The 21,849-nt window shown below is 57.2% G+C and overlaps 1 protein-coding gene across 1 annotated transcript in view; it reads right to left on the bottom strand.

Moving 5' to 3' along the window:
* The window catches only part of LOC139242389 (uncharacterized), a gene marked incomplete at its 5' end in the record, with an annotated part of 55,827 nt that extends 34,296 nt beyond the window's left edge, over window positions 1-21,531 (bottom strand). Inside the window, 4 exons of the mRNA XM_070870336.1 lie at window positions 1,459-2,763; window positions 4,781-15,377; window positions 18,166-18,240; window positions 21,422-21,531. Of these exons, the coding sequence (XP_070726437.1) occupies window positions 1,459-2,763; window positions 4,781-15,377; window positions 18,166-18,240; window positions 21,422-21,531 (12,087 nt within the window). The remainder of the gene's footprint in view (window positions 1-1,458; window positions 2,764-4,780; window positions 15,378-18,165; window positions 18,241-21,421) is intronic.
* Between the last annotated feature and the right edge of the window lie 318 nt (window positions 21,532-21,849).

Below are 21,849 nucleotides of genomic sequence, written 5' to 3'. Positions count from 1 at the left end.
GTACAGTATGGGGAGGGGGTACAGTATGGGTGAGGGGGTACAGTGTGGGAGAGGGAGGGGGTACAGTGTGGGGGAGGGAGGGGGTACAGTGTGGGGGAGGGAGGGGGTACAGTGTGGGGGAGGGAGGGGGTACAGTGTGGGGGAGGGAGGGGGTACAGTGTGGGGGAGGGAGGTGGTACAGTATGGGGGAGGGGGTACAGTGTGAGGAGGGGGTACAGTGTGGGGGAGGGGGTGCAGTGTGGGGGAGGGGGTGCAGTGTGGGGGAGGGGGTGCAGTGTGGGGGAGGGGGTGCAGTGTGGGGGAGGGGGTGCAGTGTGGGGAGGGGGTACAGTGTGGGGGAGGGGGTGCAGTGTGGGGGAGGGGGTGCAGTGTGGGGGAGGGGGTGCAGTGTGGGGGAGGGGGTACAGTGTGGGGAGGGGGTACAGTGTGGGGAGGGGGTACAGTGTGGGGGAGGGGGTGCAGTGTGGGGGAGGGGGTGCAGTGTGGGGGAGGGGGTGCAGTGTGGGGGAGGGAGGGGGTACAGTGTGGGGGAGGGAGGGGGTACAGTGTGGGGGAGGGGGTGCAGTGTGGGGGAGGGGGTACAGTATGGGGGAGGGGGTACAGTGTGGGAGAGGGAGGGGGTACAGTGTGGGGGAGGGAGGGGGTACAGTGTGGGGGAGGGAGGGGGTACAGTGTGGGGGAGGGAGGGGGTACAGTGTGGGGGAGGGAGGGGGTACAGTGTGGGGGAGGGAGGTGGTACAGTGTGGGGGAGGGAGGGGGTACAGTGTGGGAGAGGGAGGGGGTACAGTGTGAGGAAGGGAGGGGTCAGTGTGGGGGAGGGAGGGGGTACAGTGTGGGGGAGGGAGGTGGTACAGTGTGGGGGAGGGAGGTGGTACAGTATGGGGGAGGGAGGTGGTACAGTATGGGGGAGGGGGTACAGTGTGAGGAAGGGAGGGAGTACAGTGTGAGGAAGGGAGGGGTCAGTGTGGGGGAGGGAGGGGGTACAGTGTGGGGGAGGGAGGGGGTACAGTGTGGGGGAGGGAGGTGGTACAGTATGGGGGAGGGGGTACAGTGTGAGGAAGGGAGGGAGTACAGTGTGAGGAAGGGAGGGGTCAGTGTGGGGGAGGGAGGGGGTACAGTGTGGGGGAGGGAGGGGGTACAGTGTGGGGGAGGGAGGGGGTACAGTGTGGGGGAGGGAGGTGGTACAGTGTGGGGGAGGGAGGGGGTACAGTATGGGGGAGGGGGTACAGTGTGAGGAAGGGAGGGAGTACAGTGTGAGGAAGGGAGGGGTCAGTGTGGGCGAGGGAGGGGGTACAGTGTGGGGGAGGGAGGGGGTACAGTATGGGGGAGGGGGTACAGTGTGAGGAAGGGAGGGAGTACAGTGTGAGGAAGGGAGGGGTCAGTGTGGGGGATGGGGGACTCAGTGCGGGGGGATAGGTGAGTCAGTCATTGAGAAACGCAGCCTGGGATTGTTCTTACCCAACGGATCATTGGCTCCATCCCGGCGTTCCGGAAGGGCCGACCCCAGACCTCCTCTGCCAGCTCCTTGCGAAGCGTCCTCGCACCTCGGGCGAGCGGGAATCCTTACTTCGCGGGGGTCCGGGGCCCAGACGGGACAGGGATCGCTGTCGCTGTGGGAAGGGTCAAATCCGGCCCAGCCTCTCCCGGATCCTTGCTCCGCGGGATGTCGGCCAGCGCTAAATGGGAAGGCGGTGCCCGGAGAGTTGGCCGATCGATCCTGAAAGCTGGAGGAGCCGTTCTGGGAATCATGGTGGTCCGCTTGCCCCGGGGAATCCAGGACGTATTCCAGCTCGGGGGGCAGGAGCGGTTCGTCCTCAAAACGGTACGGAAGGGCGAGTTTATCGGGGAGCCTCGCGTCCTGGAGTTCGGCGAGCGACGAGGGATCTGGGGACGGTTGGAGCCGAGCCTCGGAGGGAATGGCGCACGGTTCGGACTTACACGAGGGCCGGAAGCACGGGCTGGGGATCGGGCGCTGGCTCGGGAGGCGCAGGAGCTCGATGGGGGGAGAACCGCAATTGCGGGTCAGAGGCGTGGCGCATTGCTCCGGCACGCCTCTCCCCGGGCCGCTGGCGCAGCGGGCAGGAGCGGTCGGGTGGAGGGGCGCAGCTGCCCGGCACGAGGCTCCGGCCGGGCGAGCGATGCCCGACAGGCGCTCGGAGAGAACGCTGCCCCCGCCGTGCGCTCCAGGCTGGGGCCGCGGAGGGAAGTCGGGTGCAGGTGGGGCCGCAGCTCCCGCCCCTCCGCCCCACGGGCTGCCTCCCGCCTCCTCCTCGCTCTCGCTCTCCTCCTTGATGGCTCTTGGCGGCGCCTGCTCCTCGCTGTCGCTGTCGCTGATGACGATCACGCGGTCGATCGGACCCTGGTCCTTGCGGGGCGGGGCGGCCACTTGCCCCGTGCCGGGACCAGTCCCCTCGGCCGACCCGCCGATCCTCCTCCTCTTCGCCCACAGCGAGAGGCTCCGTTTGGCCAGTGGCGCCCGTGGGGGAGGACCCGCCGTGCTCTGCCCATCAGGCCCAGCCTGCCACGCTGCACCCTGGTGAAGGGGAGTATTCGATCCCGCGGGAATCGGTATCGTAGCCGCCCGGATCTCCGCGTCAGGCGGGGAGATGCGGTGGCGTTTCTCGCAACGGCGCTCAGCCGACGACACAGAGTAATCACCGTCCCTCGTCCAGCACTGCCGCACGGGAGTCGCGTGTGAGTCACTGTCCGCACAAACAGCGGCAGCACCTCTTTCCTCCAGCATCCCAACTCCAGCACAGTAACCTGCGGAGGAAACGTATTGGAAAGAAAACATTAGAAATGATTCCAAGAGTTTTACACTACTGTGGGTCGTGATGAAACAGTCTGGTTTAACACTGACTGGAAATATAGACACATACAGCATAGAATGAGGCCATTCGGCCTATCCTTCCTGTGCTGGCCCTTTGAAAGAGCTATCCAATTGGTCTCACTAGACAGAGAGAGAGGTACAGAGAGAGAAACAGGGAGAGCGCCGAGGGGGCGAGAGCGCGGGCGGGGGGGGGGAAGAGACAGAGAGGGAGAGGGACGGGGCAGAGAGAGGGGTGGGCGGGGCAGAGAGAGGGTGGGCGGGGCGGAGAGGGGGGGCGGGAGAGGGGGGCGGGGCAGAGAGAGGGGGCGGCGGGGCAGAGAGAGGGGGCGGGGCAGAGGGGGCGGGGCAGAGAGGGGGGTCGGGGCAGAGAGGGGGGTCGGGGCAGAGAGGGGGGTCGGGGCAGAGAGGGGGGTCGGGGCAGAGAGGGGGCGGGGCAGAGAGGGAGGCAGGGCAGGGGGGGCGGGCAGAGAGGGGGGGCGGGCAGAGAGTGGGGGGTGGGGCAGGGAGGGGGGCGGGGCAGAGGGGGGGTGGGGCAGAGAGAGGGGGCGGGGCAGAGAATGGGGGGCTGGGCAGAGGGGGCGGGGCAGAGAATGGGGCAGGGCAGAGGGGCGCGGCAAGGGGGCGGGGCAGAGAGGGAGGCAGGGCAGGGGGGGCAGAGAGGGGGCGGGCAGAGAGGGGGGCGGGGCAGAGGGGGGGCTGGGCAGAGGGGGGGCTGGGCAGAGGGGGGGCGGGGAAGAGAGAGGGGGCGGGGCAGAGAATGGGGGGCTGGGCAGAGAAGGGGACGGGGCAGAGAAGGGGGGCGGGGCAGAGAAGGGGGGCGGGGCAGAGAAGGGGGGCGGGGCAGAGAAGGGGTCGGGGCAGAGGGGGGGGCGGGGCAGAGAGGGAGAGCGGGCAGAGAGTGGAGGGTGGGGCAGAGAGGGGGGCTGGGCAGAGGGGGGGCGGGGCAGAGAAGGGGGCGGGGCAGAGAGAGGTGGTGCGGGGCAGAGAGAGGGGGGCGGGTGGGGCAGAGGGGGGCGGGTGGGGCAGAGGGGGGGGCAGAGAAGGGGGGGCAGAGAAGGGGGGTGGGGCAGAGAAGGGGGCAGGGCAGAGAAGGGGGGCGGGGCAGAGGGGGCGGGGCGGGGCAGAGAGAGGGGGGTGGGGCAGAGAGGGGGGGCGGGGCAGAGAAGGGGGCGGGGCAGAGAAGGGGGCGGGGCAGAGAAGGGGGCGGGGCAGAGAAGGGGGCGGGGCAGAGAAGGGGCGGGGCAGATAAGGGGGCGGGGCAGAGAGGGGCGGGGCAGAGAGGGGGGCGGGGCAGAGAGAGGGGAGGGGCAGAGAGGGGGCGGGGCGAGAGAGAGAGGGGGGGCAGAGAGAGAGAGGGGATGGGTCAGAGAGAGTGTGGGGGAGAGAGGGGCAGAGAGGGAGGGAGGGAGGGGCAGAGAGGGAGGGAGGGAGGGGCAGAGAGGGAGGGAGGGAGGGGCAGAGAGGGAGGGAGGGGCAGAGCGAGCGAGCGGGGGGGGCAGAGAGCGCGAGCGAGGGGGGGAGCATAGAGCGCGAGTGGGGGGAGGGGGGGCAGAGCGTGCGAGCGAGCGAGAGATGGTGATCAGGGAGAGAGCTGGGGGTCAGAGGGAGCTGGGGGTCAGAGGGAGCTGGGGGTCAGAGGGAGGTGGGGGGCAGAGGGAGGGGGGGGGGCAGAGAGCGGGGGGGGGGGCAGAGAGGAGAAAGTAGGGAGAAAGCAGGAGCGTGCCAAAGGATAAATCCAACTCCTACATGGATATCCTTCGATGGCTCCTAGACTTTGTAGTAAACTCACTCCCCCTCCACCCAGCTTTCTACAAGTTTCTAAATGCTAAGCTTGGCGTCTGCTGATCATATTCTGAGGCAGCGAGGCTCTCCCTCTCACTATGTGTTGCCCTGTAAGCCACAGCACCACCATCGGGTTTCTCAATCCATGATCCAGAATAAAACCCTTACCTGAACTAATTTGGTTTATTGCTGGGGTCGCTGTATCTCCGTCCGTTCCCGTGTCTTCCCGGGACCCGGTAAAGCAATCAGTCGGCGCTTTCCCGCTCTTCCGGTCGGTATTGAACCCATCTCTGCGGGCCACGGAATCTCCTGGCACTTCTGGGCGTGGTGGCTCCTCCGCTGCAGTTTCCTGGAGGGCAAGTTCTCTTCCCCCACGCGGCCTGCCCTTCCACACGAGCTCGGGCGAGCTCTGGCTCCAGACTGGACGCTTGGAGTCGACGCTCCGAGAATCCGTCCGCGCGAGTCGCTCGGCCTCAGACCCGGGCATTGGGCTGGCCGTGAAACCCGAACGCAAGGATTGGGCCAACGCCCTGGCCTCCCGCTCACTCCCGCCTGATCCGCGGCCCGACGATCCTGCCGCCACGCTTGGGTCTCTCCGCGGGTCAGAGTAAGCCGAGTGGCTGAAGGGACGTCCTCCCACTGGCTTCCAATCGCAGTCGTCTGTGAAACTCGGCACGCGCTCGGCACCGCTGCTGGGAGCAAGGTCCAGCGCAGCGCACCTTCCCGCTCCCAAACCGTACAGCGCGAGACTCTGCCGTTCAACAGGGAGACCCAGAGAAGGAGCGGCTGGCCTGCCACTTCTTACAGCATTCGGAAATCTCTCTCCCACCTGATCGTCACTACGGCCCAGATTGCAGAGGTCAGGTGCTGCAGGTTCTGTTACACTAAGACTTCCGGCCTCATTGTCGCTACGGCCCAGATTATCGTGGTCAGCTGCTGCAGGTTCTGTTACGCTCAGACTTACGATCTCATCGTCGCTACGACACAGATTATCGTGGCCAGGTGCTGCAGGTTCTGTTCCGCTCAGACTTACGATCTCATCGTCGCTACGACACAGATTATCGTGGTCAGGTGCTGCAGGTTCTGTTATGCTCAGACTTACGATCGCATCGTCGCTACGACACAGATTATCGTGGCCAGGTGCTGCAGGTTCTGTTACGCTCAGACTTACGATCTCATCGTCGCTACGACACAGATTATCGTGGTCAGGTGGTGCTGGTTCTTTTACGCTAAGACTTGTAATCACATCGTCACTACGACACAGATTATCGTGGCCAGGTGCTGCAGGTTCTGTTACGCTCAGACTTATGATCTCATCGTCACTACGACACAGATTATCGTGGTCAGGTGCTGCAGGTTCTGTTAAGCTCAGACTTACGATCTCATCGTCACTACGACACAGATTATCGTGGTCAGGTGCTGCAGGTTCTGTTACGCTCAGACTTACGATCTCATCGTCACTACGACCCAGATTATCGTGGTCAGGTGGTGCAGGTTCTGTTATGTCAAGACTTACGATCTCATCGTCGCTACGACCCAGATTATTGTGGTCAGGTGGTGCTGGTTCTGTTACGTGAAGACTTACGATCTCATCGTCACTACGACCCAAATTATCGTGGTCAGGTGGTGCTGGTTCTGTTACGTCAAGACTTACGATCTCATCGTCACTACGACCCAAATTATCGTGGTCAGGTGGTGCTGGTTCTTTTACGCGAAGACTTGTAATCACATAGTCGCTACGACACAGATTATCGTGGCCAGGTGCTGCAGGTTCTGTTACGCTAAGACTTGTAATCACATCGTCACTACGACACAGATTATCGTGGTCAGGTGCTGCAGGTTCTTTTACGCTAAGACTTGTAATCACATCGTCACTACGACACAGATTATCGTGATCAGGTGGTGCTGGTTCTGTTACGCTAAGACTTGTAATCACATCGTCGCTACGACACAGATTATCGTGGTCAGGAGGTGCTGGTTCTGTTACGCTAAGACTTCCGATCTCATCGTCACTACGACACAGATTATCGTGGTCAGGTGGTGCTGGTTCTGTTACGCTAAGACTTACGATCTCATCATCGCTACGACACAGATTATCGTGGTCAGGAGGTGATGATTCTGCTGCACTAAGACTTCGAGCCTCATCGTCACTATGACCCAGATTATCGTGGTCAGGTGGTGCTGGTTCTGTTACGTTAAGATCTATCAGTCCACCAAGACCCCCAGGGTCAGGAGAAGAGTCCTTGCTCGGAGCAGGTGAAGGAGCCGACACTTCTGAGCCAGGTCTGCCATTGTGGCGAAATCCTGCCACATTACCAATGGCCAAGTCAACAGACCAACCAGGTGGAGGGGAAAAACACCTTGAATCGGAATCGGCCTCTCCATCGCACTCGGCGAGGGCAGAGCTGAATGGCCTCAGTCGTACATCAGAAGAATCCTCCCTTCTCTCACTTGCGGTCTCCTCCATTCCATCAGCTCCACTTGGAGACCCCTTCACTCCCAAGCTCTCCCACTCAACGTATCCATCATCCTCTAACCCCTCGTGGGAATCAGTGCTGGAAGAGCGCTGGGGAAGGGACAAGGATCCCGTCACACACGCCCTGGGAGCCTCAACCATCTCCGAACAGGTCCCTGTGCCCTGAGCAAGGCAGATGGAAGGGTCGGAACCATCATTTGTGGAGCTCTCTTGGGTCTGGACATGGTCTTCTTGGGCACTGCCAGAGGCGGTGTCACCGAAGTGGGGAGACCTCCTGGAGTCTGAAGTGATCCTTTGCGAGGTGTCGGCCCAGCAATTATCGTGGACAGTCTCCGTTTTCACGCCCTCCTCCAGAGGAAATGTTTCCGAATCACCGATCACGCGCCCGTGCCAACTCATCTCCTCATTGGGTGAATGATAGATGGAGGGGGACGTTTCTGCTGCAGCAGAAAGGGCGGTGCCATCATCGCCACAGGTATAGTCAAACCCATGGGCAATGCAATAAGGGCTCTCATGCTGCACCTCCCGTCCCTGAGACACTTCCAGACACGATGATTCATCCTCCTCCCTTGCCTCTTGCCCAAGTTCTGAATTCTCAGAGGTGCGAGACTGATCCTCAGCCGAGGAGTTCTCATTCTTCAGGTTCCGCTGCGATGTACCAACAGTCTCGGGCTCGTGAGTCTTGAAGAACTCTCTGACTATTCGCACCACTTCATCCCTTCTGCTTACAGCTCTCGTTTTGCTGGGAACTCGATGCTCCCTGGAGGCGCTGTATTCTGCAAAGAACCGTCGAACCAGTCTGCCAACGTGCCGAGCTCGATGTTGCGTCAGCTCTTTGGCGACGGACAGGAGACTCGGGTTCAGCACCTCTGCCGATAGAAGCTCGCCTGCTCCAGGTTGCCGCGATGTGCATGCTCTTTTACTGGGACCTGCGGCAGTAGAATTTGAAGTCGACGCCTCTTCTCCTCCATGAGGTCTCTTCGACGCTCGGGAACCAAGATGCCTTGGGCCGTTTAATTTCTTCCTGCTTGCAAGTTCTTCCCTCTCAGATTCAGACTCTGAAAGTTGTAGGTTCAGATACTCTGGACTTGATGAGACAATCGTTGAGGCAAACTCAAGACCAGTCTCTGTATTGTTTATATCAGCGGTTTCCATCTCGGAGAAATCGGTGCCCCTCTCCACGTCTTGGCGACACTTCTCCATCGCATCCAGTTCCACGTCTCGCCATCCAGTGTCGACACATCGAGGCTTGGGTTTGGTGCGTAGTCCCTGATGCGTCTCAACGATCGGTACCAAGTCCGATGGCTCTGGGAGCAGAGGTCCCCGTCCTTCACTGAGGGAGTTGGAGTGAATGACGTTAGCCTCCAGGCCGATCGGTGCAAATTCACCAATGGCCACCTGCGCGCTTTCCAGCTCAACCCCCGCTTTTGTCGGCGAGCATGTCCTCAACACGGCTTCATTTTGGTTTTCCATTTTAAGGTGCTGTTCCAGGTCATTCTTTGAGTCTCTCCATTTGGAGGCAAGGTTGGGGCAATATGATTGTGCCATCACAATCCCAATTCCCACACTACTCAAGGTCCGGGCAACTAACTTGCTCGGTGCACTCACTCTCGTCTCACCCAACAGAGTTATTTCTGCGTCCCCTCTCTGATCTGCGTAGCCCTCCTCTACAAAACCCAGAGGCCCTCCTTCAGCTTCCAAGGAGAATCTTAATTGATCCTCAAGCTGGTCAGCCCCCCTCAGGCCAGGGGCCGGACTCGACTCGTGGTTGTTCACCACCCGGTGATCATCTAACCGAGGGTCTTCAGCTGGTTCTTCACCAGAGGCAGACACCTCATCAGAGAGGACTGTCAGAGGGATGGTGTCCTGCTGAATCCCCTCGCCGGGTGTCACAAGCGCTGATGTCTGCCCCGGGTCACCTTCATTCCCAGCTGCTGGGTCGACGAGACTGAAGTCTACCCCTCTTGGAACTGTATGGTCCCGTGAAGCAGGCCCAATGAGTTCAGTGTTGAGGTTAGTCTCATCAGTTCCAATGCTCAATTGCTCGTGATCTGGAATCGCAACTTCACTCCCCTCTGGGCTACCTGGCACCTGCATGCAGATTGGCTGTTCTCCGCTACAAGCCGTCTCCTCTTCCTCCTCCTCCTCCTCCTCCTCCTCTTCCTCCTCCTCATCATCAGTCCGGTCAATCAGCTCATTGCTTCCCATGGGCCCGCATGATGAGACATCGTCACTCTCGATGGACCCTTCACCTACTTCCTGCCCCGCCCCATGAGATGAACCCAGTCGTTCGGATAACTCAGTCGCGGAGTTAAATCCCTCCACCAAGTCCTCACCCTGAAAACTGCCCCCCCTTTCAGCTTCTAACACCCTGGGCTCTACAAGGGCCAAGCTTGGCATTGCCAGGCCACAATGCGAGAGAGTCGGCTGCTGTGCATCAGGACTGTGCAATGCCGTAAGCGGCTCCGCCTCGATTCCGGACGGGCAAGCTCCGGCTCGGAGTTCCGGTGCCACCAACTGCACCGGTCCTGCAGACCCCTCCGGGGCATTGGACCTCTCCGTCTCCCTTTCATCCGCAAGAACCTCCTTTTCAGAGGACACAGAAGCAGGTCTCTCTCCAGCGCCTAAGGGTGGCCGATTAACTCTTCCTGCATCATTCGCTTCTTGCTCAGAGGACGTAACTGCAGTAAAGGACGGGGGCTGTGGGCCGGTAGAGGATGCAACTGGAACACAAACCTCTCCCTCCTCTGGGCTATCTGGAACCCGCGTGCACAGGGGACGTACTCCGGTTTGCACTGCGCACACGTCGCTGCAGACCTCATCGTCATTGTCGCGGCCAGTCAGCTCATTGCTTTCCACTGCTCCATCACCCAGCGTACCATCACTCTTGATGGATCCTTCACCGACTTGCTGCTCCGTCTCAAGAGGTGAATCCAGTCGCTCAGATAACTCCGTCCCAGTCGTGGAGTTAAATTCCTGACCATGCAAGGGGCTGCAACATTCCCGGGGCCCACACTCCACATTACCATGTCTCCCCATTAACTCTTCAGACACATTTTCTTCATTCTGCTCTTCAGCCTCGGATGGGCCTCGGGTGATGTCCTCTTGGAGTTCTGTCCTCTGGGAGTCAGAGGCCATGGACTCTGCAGGTCCATCTTCAACGAGTTCCCCATCCTTTCCCGAGTGCTCCAACGGTAATTGGGACTTCTCATCGGCAGGGGTTCCATTCAATCCCACCTCCATCACCTCTGCCTCTGCGATGCCGGCCACACTCTGCTCTAACCGGTCGGCGCTTGCTGCCCCCAAACACCCTCGCTCATCACTCCAGGCCGATTCTTGCTCCTTTGCGCTAGTTAACCCCAACTCTCTCTCAAACGCAATACCCGAGGGCGGCCGAGCGTCCCGGGGCGGGAGCCAAGCGCTTGGATCGGAGGGAGTTACGTGACCACACGGCTCAGCGACAGACTCGCGCTCGGGATCGAAGACAGAGTCATTTACCGCCGCACCGTGCTCAGCTGGTGTCGCCGTGGCAACGCGTGCAGCAGCGGAAGCCTCATCCAGAAGGATTTCTGCATCAAACTGGGCGTGGTTATAGGGAGAACCGTCGCCACCTCCGTGGCTGGTGACAGAAGGGAGAACTTTCTTCCTGGAACGTTCTTCCGCGGAAGCAGAGGGACCGCGCGAGGCGGGGCAGTTGTCGGCTCCTTTCCCAGAGCCGCCAAATTCACCCTCGACCTCTGCCACATTTCCACCACCCAGACCCCTCAGAGTTGCCGGATTGCTGTCAGTCAAGCCGGGCGGTGGGACGGTTCTGACCGGAGGTGCCAGGCTTTCTTCAGCCTCTGCTGCCTCGATCTGACCAGAGGTAACCAGTGGTGCTGAAGCTAAACCGAAGTCTTTGGTGTCGGGCACGTTCAGAGCGTGCCGACGTACACGTTGGATCTTTAACGGTTCACAGCCTCCCACTTCTGCAGTCTCAGATTTACTGTTCTCCATCGGTGAGCTCACTCCTGGCCCATAATCACTGGATGAATGGAATTTCTCCCATTCTTCACCTGCAGGATTCCCACTTGGCTCCATGTTACCTGTGTCGGTGAAACGATCGCTCGGCCCACCCAACAGTCCAGCGGCTCCAGACTGTACGTCGGCTGTTAGATACCCCGAAGTCAGATGGCCCTCCCCGACTTGGCTGCTGTCCAGCCCCAGCCGACTGACCCCCACGCCTTGCGCTGGGGACCCCTCGGCTTGGGACGGACCTGGAGCCTCACGGTCACTCGTGACTGGAGTACGGCCGAGCGGACCGGCTGGTCTTTGAATCCTTACTGCTTTGCACCACAAGTTCCCTTCGCTTGCCGAGCTGGCTGTCGCGCTGTTCAAAACTCCCGCTCCGTGGGGAGGCTCGTCCGCGTATGAATGCTCTTCCCCTGCCATGTGGTCCGTGCGTTCAGTCTGTGCGGGTGTGCTGGGAGTGCCATCAGCCCCGGGTGTCACTGTAGTAAGGGGCTCGTGCCAGGCTGCTCCTGCTGCCCGCGTACTAGACGGGGCTCTAGGGTCTGCCGCTGTGCAACTGGTGCCACGCTCGTGCACCGCGGGCGTGTCCGTCCCTTCTGATCTTTCAAGAGCGCAACTTGGATCTCCGTCCTGCGTCAACAGCCCGAGTCCTTCGCCTTCCTCCTCCCTCGTCCCGTCAAGTTCACCAAGGGGGTCGGTCACAGCAGGGCACTCTGGCAACGGTCTCTCGTCCACCTCCTCTTCCCCTCGGCAGGTTTCAGGCTCGGCAGAGGCAGCGAGCTGGGCACTCGGCGGGCGAGGCACCGCGAGAGGGTGGGAGGCCAGCTCCCACACAGAGGGTGCTACCACTCTGCCCACGCAAACATCCTGCCCTCGCATCTCCGTGTGTTTAATAGCGGGAGGGTCTCCGGTCCTCGATGGCTCGGGTTTATCGCTAACAACACACTCTAAGCCGACTGGTGGCACACTGGTTTCTGTATCCGGTGAATTGGCATTTTTCTCCGCTGACGTTAGACGGACGTTGGCTAAATCAGATGCCAGGAGCGCATTCCTGTCCTCACGCTCGGACACTGGATCAAATTCCATATCCATTCCACTGTGATCGCCAACCTCCATGGCATCAACTCTTAAAGCGAGGTCGGGTATTACAGAAGTCTCCATGACGTCAGAACCTGCTCCTTCACAGTAGGGGTGACCTTCCTTCATTGTCATGTTACTTACAGCAAGTCCAGCGACACAGAGCTCTCCTGCCGACTCGACATTTGTAAGCACAGATCCTACAGGAACGTTGAGGAGTTTTGTACATTCCAGGAGGACCGGTGTACCGTCACACGAGAGGTCATCTCTTGGGTGCAATTCATGCGATTGTTCATCCGTCTCTGGCCGTCTTTGGTCAGTCGCGTTCAGTTCACCTTGGGCTTCCACGTCTTCCATGAAAGCAACAGTGCCCCCTAGTTCGGAGGAATCCCCTGGAGTACCTCTGTACATCTCGCAGCCCCCGAGGGCTCCTGATGCCTCTCCGAGCATTGTGCACGAATGTTCTCCTTCCGCCCGTGGGCTGGCCGGACTGACTTCATCCTGCACGCCGGCCGGATCCACGAGCCCAGGTCCCACGAGAGAAGAGGCGCACAACTCGCCCGCGTCGCGACACGCCGGGCTTTTATCGTCGGCGCTGGCGGCTCCAGGCACGGAATGCCCTGCGGTTGGGCGCGTACCAATTGGGAGGGTGTCCACCTCCATGGCCGCTTCCACGGCCAGCTCCCACCCACCTTTGCTCCTGGGAGCGCAGGTGAAAGGGTCAACGTTTGGCATGGAATTATCCCGCACGAGACACTCGGAAGCCGCACCTGACCATTCCTCCGCGGGAGTCTGCCCACCGTGCGGCGGTTTTATACACACAGAAAGTCCGCCTACAGACGCTTCAGGGACCTCCTGCTCGGGTGCCGCTTCCGACTCTGCAGGAGGGCTCGAAGGCTGCCTGGCTTCCGGGTCAATCACATTTCCATCTTCTCCCGTCCCTTTTGTAACCCCGCTGGAAACTGCTGCAGGACAAGAGTGGGCGGGGTGATCCGTCCTCAAGCGCAGTGTGCCGCTTGGATAGTCAGCTGTCGAGGTGGTGTCACCAGGCGTTGCTTCTCCGGTTGGTGAATGTAGAGGTCCCACCCTCACAGACGAAGGTAGGTCTTGTGCCACACGGTTACCCGAGAGATCAGATGGGCTGTCCGCAGGAGACAAGCCATCCAATGGACGGCACTCCCCCACCGGCTGCACCTCTCCATCACCGGCTGACCACGGCTTCCCTGCGGCCCCCACGGTCAGCGTGCGGCCACTGTTCACGTCTGCGGCTGTTTTATCTTCAATGAGATGGTCATCGTCCAAGCTGCCATCCATCAACTCCCCAGTGGAAGCAGTCAACTCTAGACCCATGGAGCTGGGACGACACTCAACTGCACTCAAAGGATGCTCGTGCTTTGCAGAGTCAGAGTCCACCGATAATGTCGAGGGCTCTCCCCGCGAAACGCCCTTCTCTTCATCTCCAACGTACACTCTTGTGCTGCCTGCAAGTCTGTCTTCAATTAACAAGTCATGCACTGGAATATCTTTAGTCAGGCCAACATCCCTGGGATTGTCGTCAGGTTGCCTCGAAGCCTCCAGAGTCTGGTCACAATTTGAATCCTCTTCAGATGCAGAGCTACCCTCAACAAGATCTTCATCCACCAAAGGAAGACCTCCTGTGGCATCACGCTGTCTCTCGGTCTGTACATTCGGCCCAGAGGCGCCAAACTCATTCTTCCCAGCTTGCATTTTCTCCTTATTTTCAATAGCCGCCCGGGAAGAACAATCCGCCCATCGAGCAACGCCGGCATTAAGCAACTCGGAGTCTTTGATCAGGTCGACGGGCTTGCTCTGCCCAAGACAGCCGTCTTCGAGCAGCAAGTGACATTGACTCTCCACTCCCTGCACATCAACTTTGGCAGGCTCCTGACAATAGCCACCGGAGGCGGACACGGAGCCTTCTGACGTGTGACCAGGGCCTTCTGATGTATGACTGGTGCCCTCAGTGCCCAACTCTGAAGCTGCTGGTACCTCCTCTGTAAACGTGCCACCTTGCACTGTGGGCACAGTCACAATTTTCTCACTTCCGCTCTTGTTAAAATGTCCACCGGCATCTACATCAGGTAGGGAGTCCACAGGCACAGCCGCCTCTGCCGCATCCCTTACGCCAGTACCGGCTGCCGTCTCATTTTGCACGGAAGGTGCCCATTCCATCGCCAGGGCCTCCTCCGCCTCGAGCTCCCCACTGCTGGGAGCGCTGCCCTTCGTGTCGCTGCTTCGGGAGGTCTGACCGCCGCCTGCACCGTTCCGGCAGACGCCAGGTGCCGTAGTCCCTCCCCGACCACAGGCATGTGCAGCGGTAGGCCGGGCCGACAGGGCACCGGTCCTGCACCCATCCAAGGGAGCGACTCCAACCGGCAGCACCGGCAGGTTCACACGCGTCAGCGCGAGCTCACCCAAGCTCCTCCATCGTGCCGAGTCCCGGCGAAAGCAGGGTGTCGGCGTTCGGACGTGGTCACACGCGGGCGCGCTGGTGACCTCGGCCCTCCCGCCTGCTCCGCCGGGAGACACTCGTGCCTCTCGTTGCTCATCCCAGAACGGCCTTTTCCCACCGGAGCCACAGCCTTCATTTGAGAAAGGCGGCTGCTCCCAGCGCGGAGCTTCTTCCGCCGATACGAGACCCTCCGTGCAACCTTCAAGCATGGGGACGTTCGAAGGTCCGGCGGGAGGACCTCTCGGCCCCGAACTCCACCGCGGGAGAAGTGGGCCGCGCTCCGCTATCTGGGAATCGAAGGGCCGCTCCACTCCAGATCCATCAGCGACGGATAAACTCCCGTCTGCTGAGGAGGACAACTGGGAAGTCTCTGCCGCGGTCACCGATGGCACCACCAGGTTATGGGATGCTCCAGCTGGAGCTGCCAGCACAGATGTACCGGGACCTGCCGCATCAAAGCCTTGGCTCGCACATCCTGGGGGCACGGGTTGACGATAGGGGAGCCACACCATCCGAGGTAGGGTGGACTGGAGTCCCTCGAGAGACGAGCAAGGAAAGTCCCTCGCCTCCGCGGATATCCCGGAGTCACGCAGTGCCACAGCACGCCTGGTGCCGGCTTCAGCTTCCTCCGCGGGCCACAGCATTCCCGACATGAACCCAGGAAACGCTCCCAAAAATAACCGAGGAGCCGGAAATCTTGGGCAAGGGACAGGCATGATCATCTGTGTCTGGAAGGAAAACAAGTTACTGTTAACGGGTCGTGTCAAAAGAAGTCCATCATTGGCTAGACTCAGTCGCTTACACATTATACACAATTCCCACAAGAAAACCCCTGCCAATAGCCCATTCCATACACCTCCGATAGGGGATATGAACGAACCATTGCAGTCAGGAACCGTGGCTGATTTTCGCCCCCTTAATGTCACCACGGCTGAGGTCAGTGACACAGTATAGCCTCTATCAGTTTGTATGGTTTATCTACCATACAAACTGATAGAGTGGATCAGTGGATCGAGCGAGGGTCCCAGAGACATTTTTGATGTCATCGGAGGCTCAGTGGGCAGAGGTTGTTGGTTCAAGCCCCGCTCTGGAGACTCGAGCACTTAACCTAGGTTGACACGTCCAGTGCAGTACTGAGGGAGGGGAGCACTGTCAGAGGGTCAGTACTGAGGGAGCGCTGCACTGTCGGAGGGTCAGTACTGAGGGAGGGGAGCACTGTCAGAGGGTCAGTACTGAGGGAGCGCTGCACTGTGGGAGGGGCAGTACTGAGGGAATGCTGCACTGTGAGAGGGGCAGTACTGAGGGAAAGTTGCACTGTCGGAGGGGCAGTACTGAGGGAACACTGCACTGTCGGAGGGGCAGTACTGAGGGAGTGCTGCACTGTCAGAGGGGCAGTACTGAGGGAACGCTGCACTGTCGGAGGGGCAGTACTGAGGGAACGCTGCACTGTCGGAGGGGCAGTACTGAGGGAGTGCTGCACAGTCGGAGGGGTAGTACTGAGGGGGTGCTGAACTGTCGGAGGGACAGTACTGAGGGGGTGCTGAACTGTCGGAGGGACAGTACTGAGGGGGTGCTGAACTGTCGGAGGGACAGTACTGAGGGGGTGCTGCACTGTCGGAGGAGCAGTACTGAGGGAGCGCTGCACTGTCGGAGGGGCAGTACTGAGGGAGCGCTGCACTGTCGGAGGGGCAGTACTGAGGGGGTGCTGCACTGTCGGAGGAGCAGTACTGAGGGAGCGCTGCACTGTCGGAGGGGCAGTACTGAGGGAGTGCTGCACTGTTGGAGGGGCAGTACTGAGGGAGCGCTGCACTGTCGGAGGGGCAGTACTGAGGGGGTGCTGCACTGTCGGAGGAGCAGTACTGAGGGAGCGCTGCACTGTCGGAGGGGCAGTACTGAGGGAGCGCTGCACTGTCGGAGGGGCAGTACTGAGGGAGTGCTGCACTGTCGGAGGGACAGTACTGAGGGAACGCTGCACTGTCGGAGGAGCAGTACAGAGGGAGTGCTGCACTGTCGGAGGAGCAGTACTGAGGGAGTGCTGAACTGTCGGAGGGGCAGTACTGAGGTGGTGCTGCACTGTCGGAGGGACAGTACTGAGGGGGTGCTGCACTGTCCGAGGGGCAGTACTAAGGAAGCGCCGCACTGTCGAAAATTTGTTCATGGGATGTGGGCGTCGCTGGCAAGGCCGGCATTTATTGCCCGTCCCGAGTTGCCCTGAGTGAGCCGTCTTCTTGAACCGCTGCAGTCCGTGTGGTGAAGGTGTTCCCACAGTGCTGTTAAGGAGGGAGTTCCAGGATTTTGACCCAGTGACGAAGGAATGGCAATATATTTCCAAGTAGGGAAGCGAAGTCAATGAATAATTTCAAAAGGAAATTGGATAGGCACTTGAAGGAAATAAACGTGCAGGGCTACGGGGATAGAGCGGGGCTATGGGACTAACTAGATTGCTCTACAGAACCGGCATGGACTCGATGGGCCGAATGGCCTCCTTCTGTGCCGTAATGACTACGATTCTACGTCAGGATGGTGAGACTTGGAGGGGAGCTTGCAGGTGATGGTGTTCCCATTCGCCTGCTGCCCTTGTCCTTCTAGGTGGTAGACGCTGCGGATTTTGGGAGATGCTGCTGAATAAGCCTTGGCGAGTTGCTGCAGTGCATCTTGTAGATGGTACACACTGCAGCCACGGTGTGCCGGTGGTGGAGGGAGTGAATGTTGAAGGTGGTGGACGGGATGCCAATCAAGCGGGCTGCTTTGTCCTGGATGGTGTCGAGCTTCTTGAGTGTTGTTGGAGCGGCACTCATCCAGGCAAGTGGAGAGTATTCCATCACACTCCTGACTTGTGCCTTGTCGATGGTGGAAAGGCTTTGGGGAGTCAGGAGGTGAGACACTCCCCAAAGCCTCTGACCCGCTCGTGTTGCCACAGTATTTATGTGGCTGGTCCAGTTAAGTTTCTGGTCAATGGTGACCCCCAGGATGTTGATGGTGGGGGATTCGGTGATGGTAATGCCCTTGAAGGTGGGCCGGTGGTTAGACTCTCGCTTGCTGGAGATGGTCATTGCCTGGCGCTTGTGTGGTGCGAATGTTACTTGCCACTTATCAGCCTGCATGCCTGGCCAATATTTATCCCTCAACCAACAGCACTAAAACAGTTTATCTGGTCATTACCACATTGCTGTTTGTAAGATCTGCTGCGTTTCTTACAATACAATAGTGACTACATTTTAAAAGTGAGTATTGGCTGTAAAGTGCTTTGGAATGTCCCGAGGTCATGAACAGCATTATAGAAGTGCAAGTCTTTCTTTGTTCAATTGTTAATGATACTCTGTGCATAATCGACCAGAGATAACAGGAGCTTGCAGACGGTCACTCGTATTGTAAAGAAAGGATTAATCAGACTAGCTCGAAGTCTGCTAATGTCACATGACCGGCTTGCTTTATTTTCTACACCAAGTTGGGTACTGTAAGGCATTTGCGTTCCCCGGCTAAAACTGGTAAGGTTTTCCCGTAAGCACTGCTTACCTGTACCTGGGAGCTAGACATGGGGCCTTGACTTGGTCCTCTGCTTTGTTCCTGCTCACAGTCACACAGCTCAAACTGGGAGAAAACAAAAGACACACAACACAATGTAATCAGCAGCCGACAGAATATAAGAAATAAGAGCAGGAGTAGGCCATTCGGCCCCTCGAGCCTGCTCCGCATTTAATGAGATCAAGGCTGATCTTCCACCTCAACTCCACTTTCCTGCACTATCCCCCATATCCCTTGATTCCCCTAGAGTCCAAAAATCTATCGATCTCAGCCTTCAATATACTCCCCAACCTCCTCCCACAAAAGCACAGTGGAGATTATGTCACTCCTCAGTCTCCTCTTTTATAGAGAAAAGAGCCCTACCATGTTCCACCTTTCCTGACAGTTCCGATATCATCCGTGTAAATCTTTTTTGGATCTTCTCCAGTACCCCATATCTTTTTTATAATAGAGACCAGAACTTGCAGAATGGGCATATAATTGGCAAATGAATTTCAACATAGATAAATGTGAGGTATTACATTTTGGTCGAAAGAATAGGGAGGTCACATAGTACTTGGAGGGTGTGAGTCTGGATGGGGTAGAGGAGCAGAGGGATCTCGGAGTAGAAATACACAAATCACTAAAAGTAGCGATGCAGGTTACCAAGGCCATAAAAAAAGCAAACCAAGCACTAGGGTTTATTTCTAAGGGATAGAATTGAAAAGTAGTGAAGCGATACTAAACTTGTATTGCGCCTCGGTTGGACCACACTTGGGAGAACTGCGTACAGTTCTGGTCGCCATATTATAAAAAGGATATAGAGGCACTGGAGAGGGTGCAGAGAAGATTTGCAAGGAATATCTATCAGGAAAGGATGAACAGGCTGGGTCTCTTTTCTCTTGAATAACGAAGGCAGAGGGGTGGCCTAATAGAGGTCTTTAAAATGATGAAACGTTTTGATACAGTGGATACAGAGAGAATGTTTCCACTTGTGGCAAAGAGCATAACTAGAGGCCATCAATATAAGATAGTCACCAAGAAATCCAATAGGGAATTCAGGAGAAATTTCTTTACCCAGAGAGAGGTGAGAATGTGGAACTCGCTGCCACAGGGAGGGGTTGAAGAGAATAGTATCGATGCATTTAAGGGGAGACTGGACAAGCAGATGAGGGAGAAGGGAATAGAGGGTTACGCTGAGGAAAGACGGGAGGAGGCTCGAGTGGAGCATAAACGCCGGCATGGACTGGTTGGGGCGAATGACTCGTTTCTGTGCCATATATTCTATGTAATCCTACGTAAACTGCTCACAAGTACGGTCCAAACAAGGATCTATACAAGTTTAACATAAGTTGCCTGCTTTTCAATTCCATCCCACTCGAAATGAACCCCAGTGCAGTCGAGTTCCCTCGACCAACATCACCACGAACAGATTATCTGATCTTTTATCTCATTATGGTCTGTTAGCCTTAATTGCTAGAGGGTTGGCGTATACAAATAAGGAAGTCTTACTGCAATTATATTGGGGTTTGGTGGGACCACACCTGGAGTATTGTTTTGGTTTTGGTTTCTTTACCTAAGGTACGTACTTCCCTTAGAGGCGGTGCAACGAAGGCTCACCAGACCGATTCCTGGGATGAGAGGGCTGTCGTATGAGAAGAGATTGCGTAGAATGGGCCTATACTCTCTGGAGTTTAGAAGAATAGTGATCTAATAAAACATATAAAATACTGAGGGGGATTGACAGGGTAGATGCTGAGAGGTTGTTTCCCCTGGCTGGCGAGTCTAGAACTAGGGGGCATAGTCTCAGGATAAGGGGTCGGCCATTTAGGATTGAGATGAGGAGAAATTTCTTCACTCAGAGGGTGCTGAACCTTTGGAATTCTCTGCCCCAGAGGGCTGTGGAGGCTCAATGGATGAGTATATTCACGGTTGAGAGATAAGATCTGGGGGCACGAAGGGAATCAAGGGATATGGGGATCGGGCGGGAAAGTGGAGATGATGTAGAAGTTCAGCTATGATCTTATTACATAGAAACAGAGAAAATAGGAGCAGTAGTAGGCCATTCAGCCCTTCGAGTCTGCACCACCATTCAATATGATCATGGCTGATCCTCTATCTCAACACCATGTTCCCGCTTTTTTCCCATATCCCTTGATGCCTCTTGTTTCTAGAAATCTATCTATCTCCTCCTTAAATATACTCAGTGACGTGGCCTCCACAGCCTTCTGTGGTAGAGAATTCCACAGGTTCACCACGCTCCTGAGTGAAAACATTTCTCCTAATTCTCCTAAATTTCCTACCCTGTATCCTGAGACTGTGACCCCTTGTTCTAGACTTCCCAGCCCCGGGGAAACATCCTCCCCGCATCCAGTCTGTCCAACCCAGTCAGAATTTTATACGTTTCAATGGGATCCCCTCTCATTCTTCTAAACTCCAGTGAATACAGGCCCAGTCGACCCAATCTCTCCTCATACGACAGTCCTGCCATCCCAGGAATCAGTCTGGTGAACCTTCGCTGCACTCCCTCTGTGGCAAATATATCCTTTCTTGGGTAAGGAGACCAAAGCAGTAGGAAGTTCTAAGAACCAATGTGTTTATTGAAAGATAATTTGTGTAATACTATTGCATAGAACAAGAGGTTTACTGCACAGAAGGGGGCCATTCAACCCATCGTGTCTGTGTCTTCTGTCTGGAGCAATTCAAAATTACTCCCATTGCCAGATTCTCTTCCCCATCCATTATATTTCTCTGCTTCAAACATTTATCTATTTTATTGCCTTCAACTACTCACTCTGGCAAATCATTCCACTCTTCTAACCACTCTGTGTAAAGAAATTTCTCCTAGCTTCTCACTCTGTAGACAATTTTAAATTTATGACCCCGCAACATTGGCTCGTTAACCAGAGATGAGAGTCTTTGCTCCTATTAGAACATTTTAAAAAACCTGTTCAATTTTCTCGTGGCCTTTCCTCTTCCAGGGGAAATAGTTGTTAAATCTCATGTCTATCGTAACTGCATTTTCTGGAATCGAATCGAGATGTTCTTATGTATAAAAGTTCAAGTTGTGGCTCCTGCAAATTGCCCCGGAAGGCACTGGGGTTCTGTGGGGCCATTTACAAGCTGGGGAACTACCAAAGATGGTGCAATGCTGCCCATTCACAGGGCACTCAACTCTGGGGTTCAGCTGCAAACGCTCTCACTATTCCTCAGCTGAAAACATTACAAGGGTTGAAAAAGCATCTTTTTTCCTTTCAAAGAGATTTACCATGAAGTGAAATTCAGAGTTGGGTTGCCGGACTTTTTCCCATCGGTCCAGTTGCGAACTCTGCGGATGTCCAAAGGTCACCGTGTCTCCTTCCTTCAGGATCACGTCACCTAAGGTCACAAGAGGCAAGGGAGATATTTACACAGCAAAACTTTCACCTTTTCCCTCCCATTTTGACTCTTCCTCCGGAAAGGGTGGCGTGACGAGATTCAACATCAACTTTCAAACAGGGGAGCTGGATTATATACCTCAATGTGCAGGGCTTGGGGGAAAGTGCAGGGTCAGTGGAACTAATTGGATAGTTCTAGCAATGGACCGACACAGGCACAACGAACCAAGCGGTCTCCTTCTGTGCTGTAAGATTCTGTGATTCTATACAGAATAACGGATACCGGGAGTGAGTTACAGGCTGGAATCTAATCGAGGGG

This window comes from Pristiophorus japonicus, unplaced genomic scaffold, assembly GCF_044704955.1.
Source record: "Pristiophorus japonicus isolate sPriJap1 unplaced genomic scaffold, sPriJap1.hap1 HAP1_SCAFFOLD_1317, whole genome shotgun sequence".
In the NCBI taxonomy this organism is placed as follows: domain Eukaryota; kingdom Metazoa; phylum Chordata; class Chondrichthyes; family Pristiophoridae; genus Pristiophorus; species Pristiophorus japonicus.
Note: the sequence above shows the minus strand (reverse complement) of the source record. Positions and strands in the feature narration are given on the sequence as shown.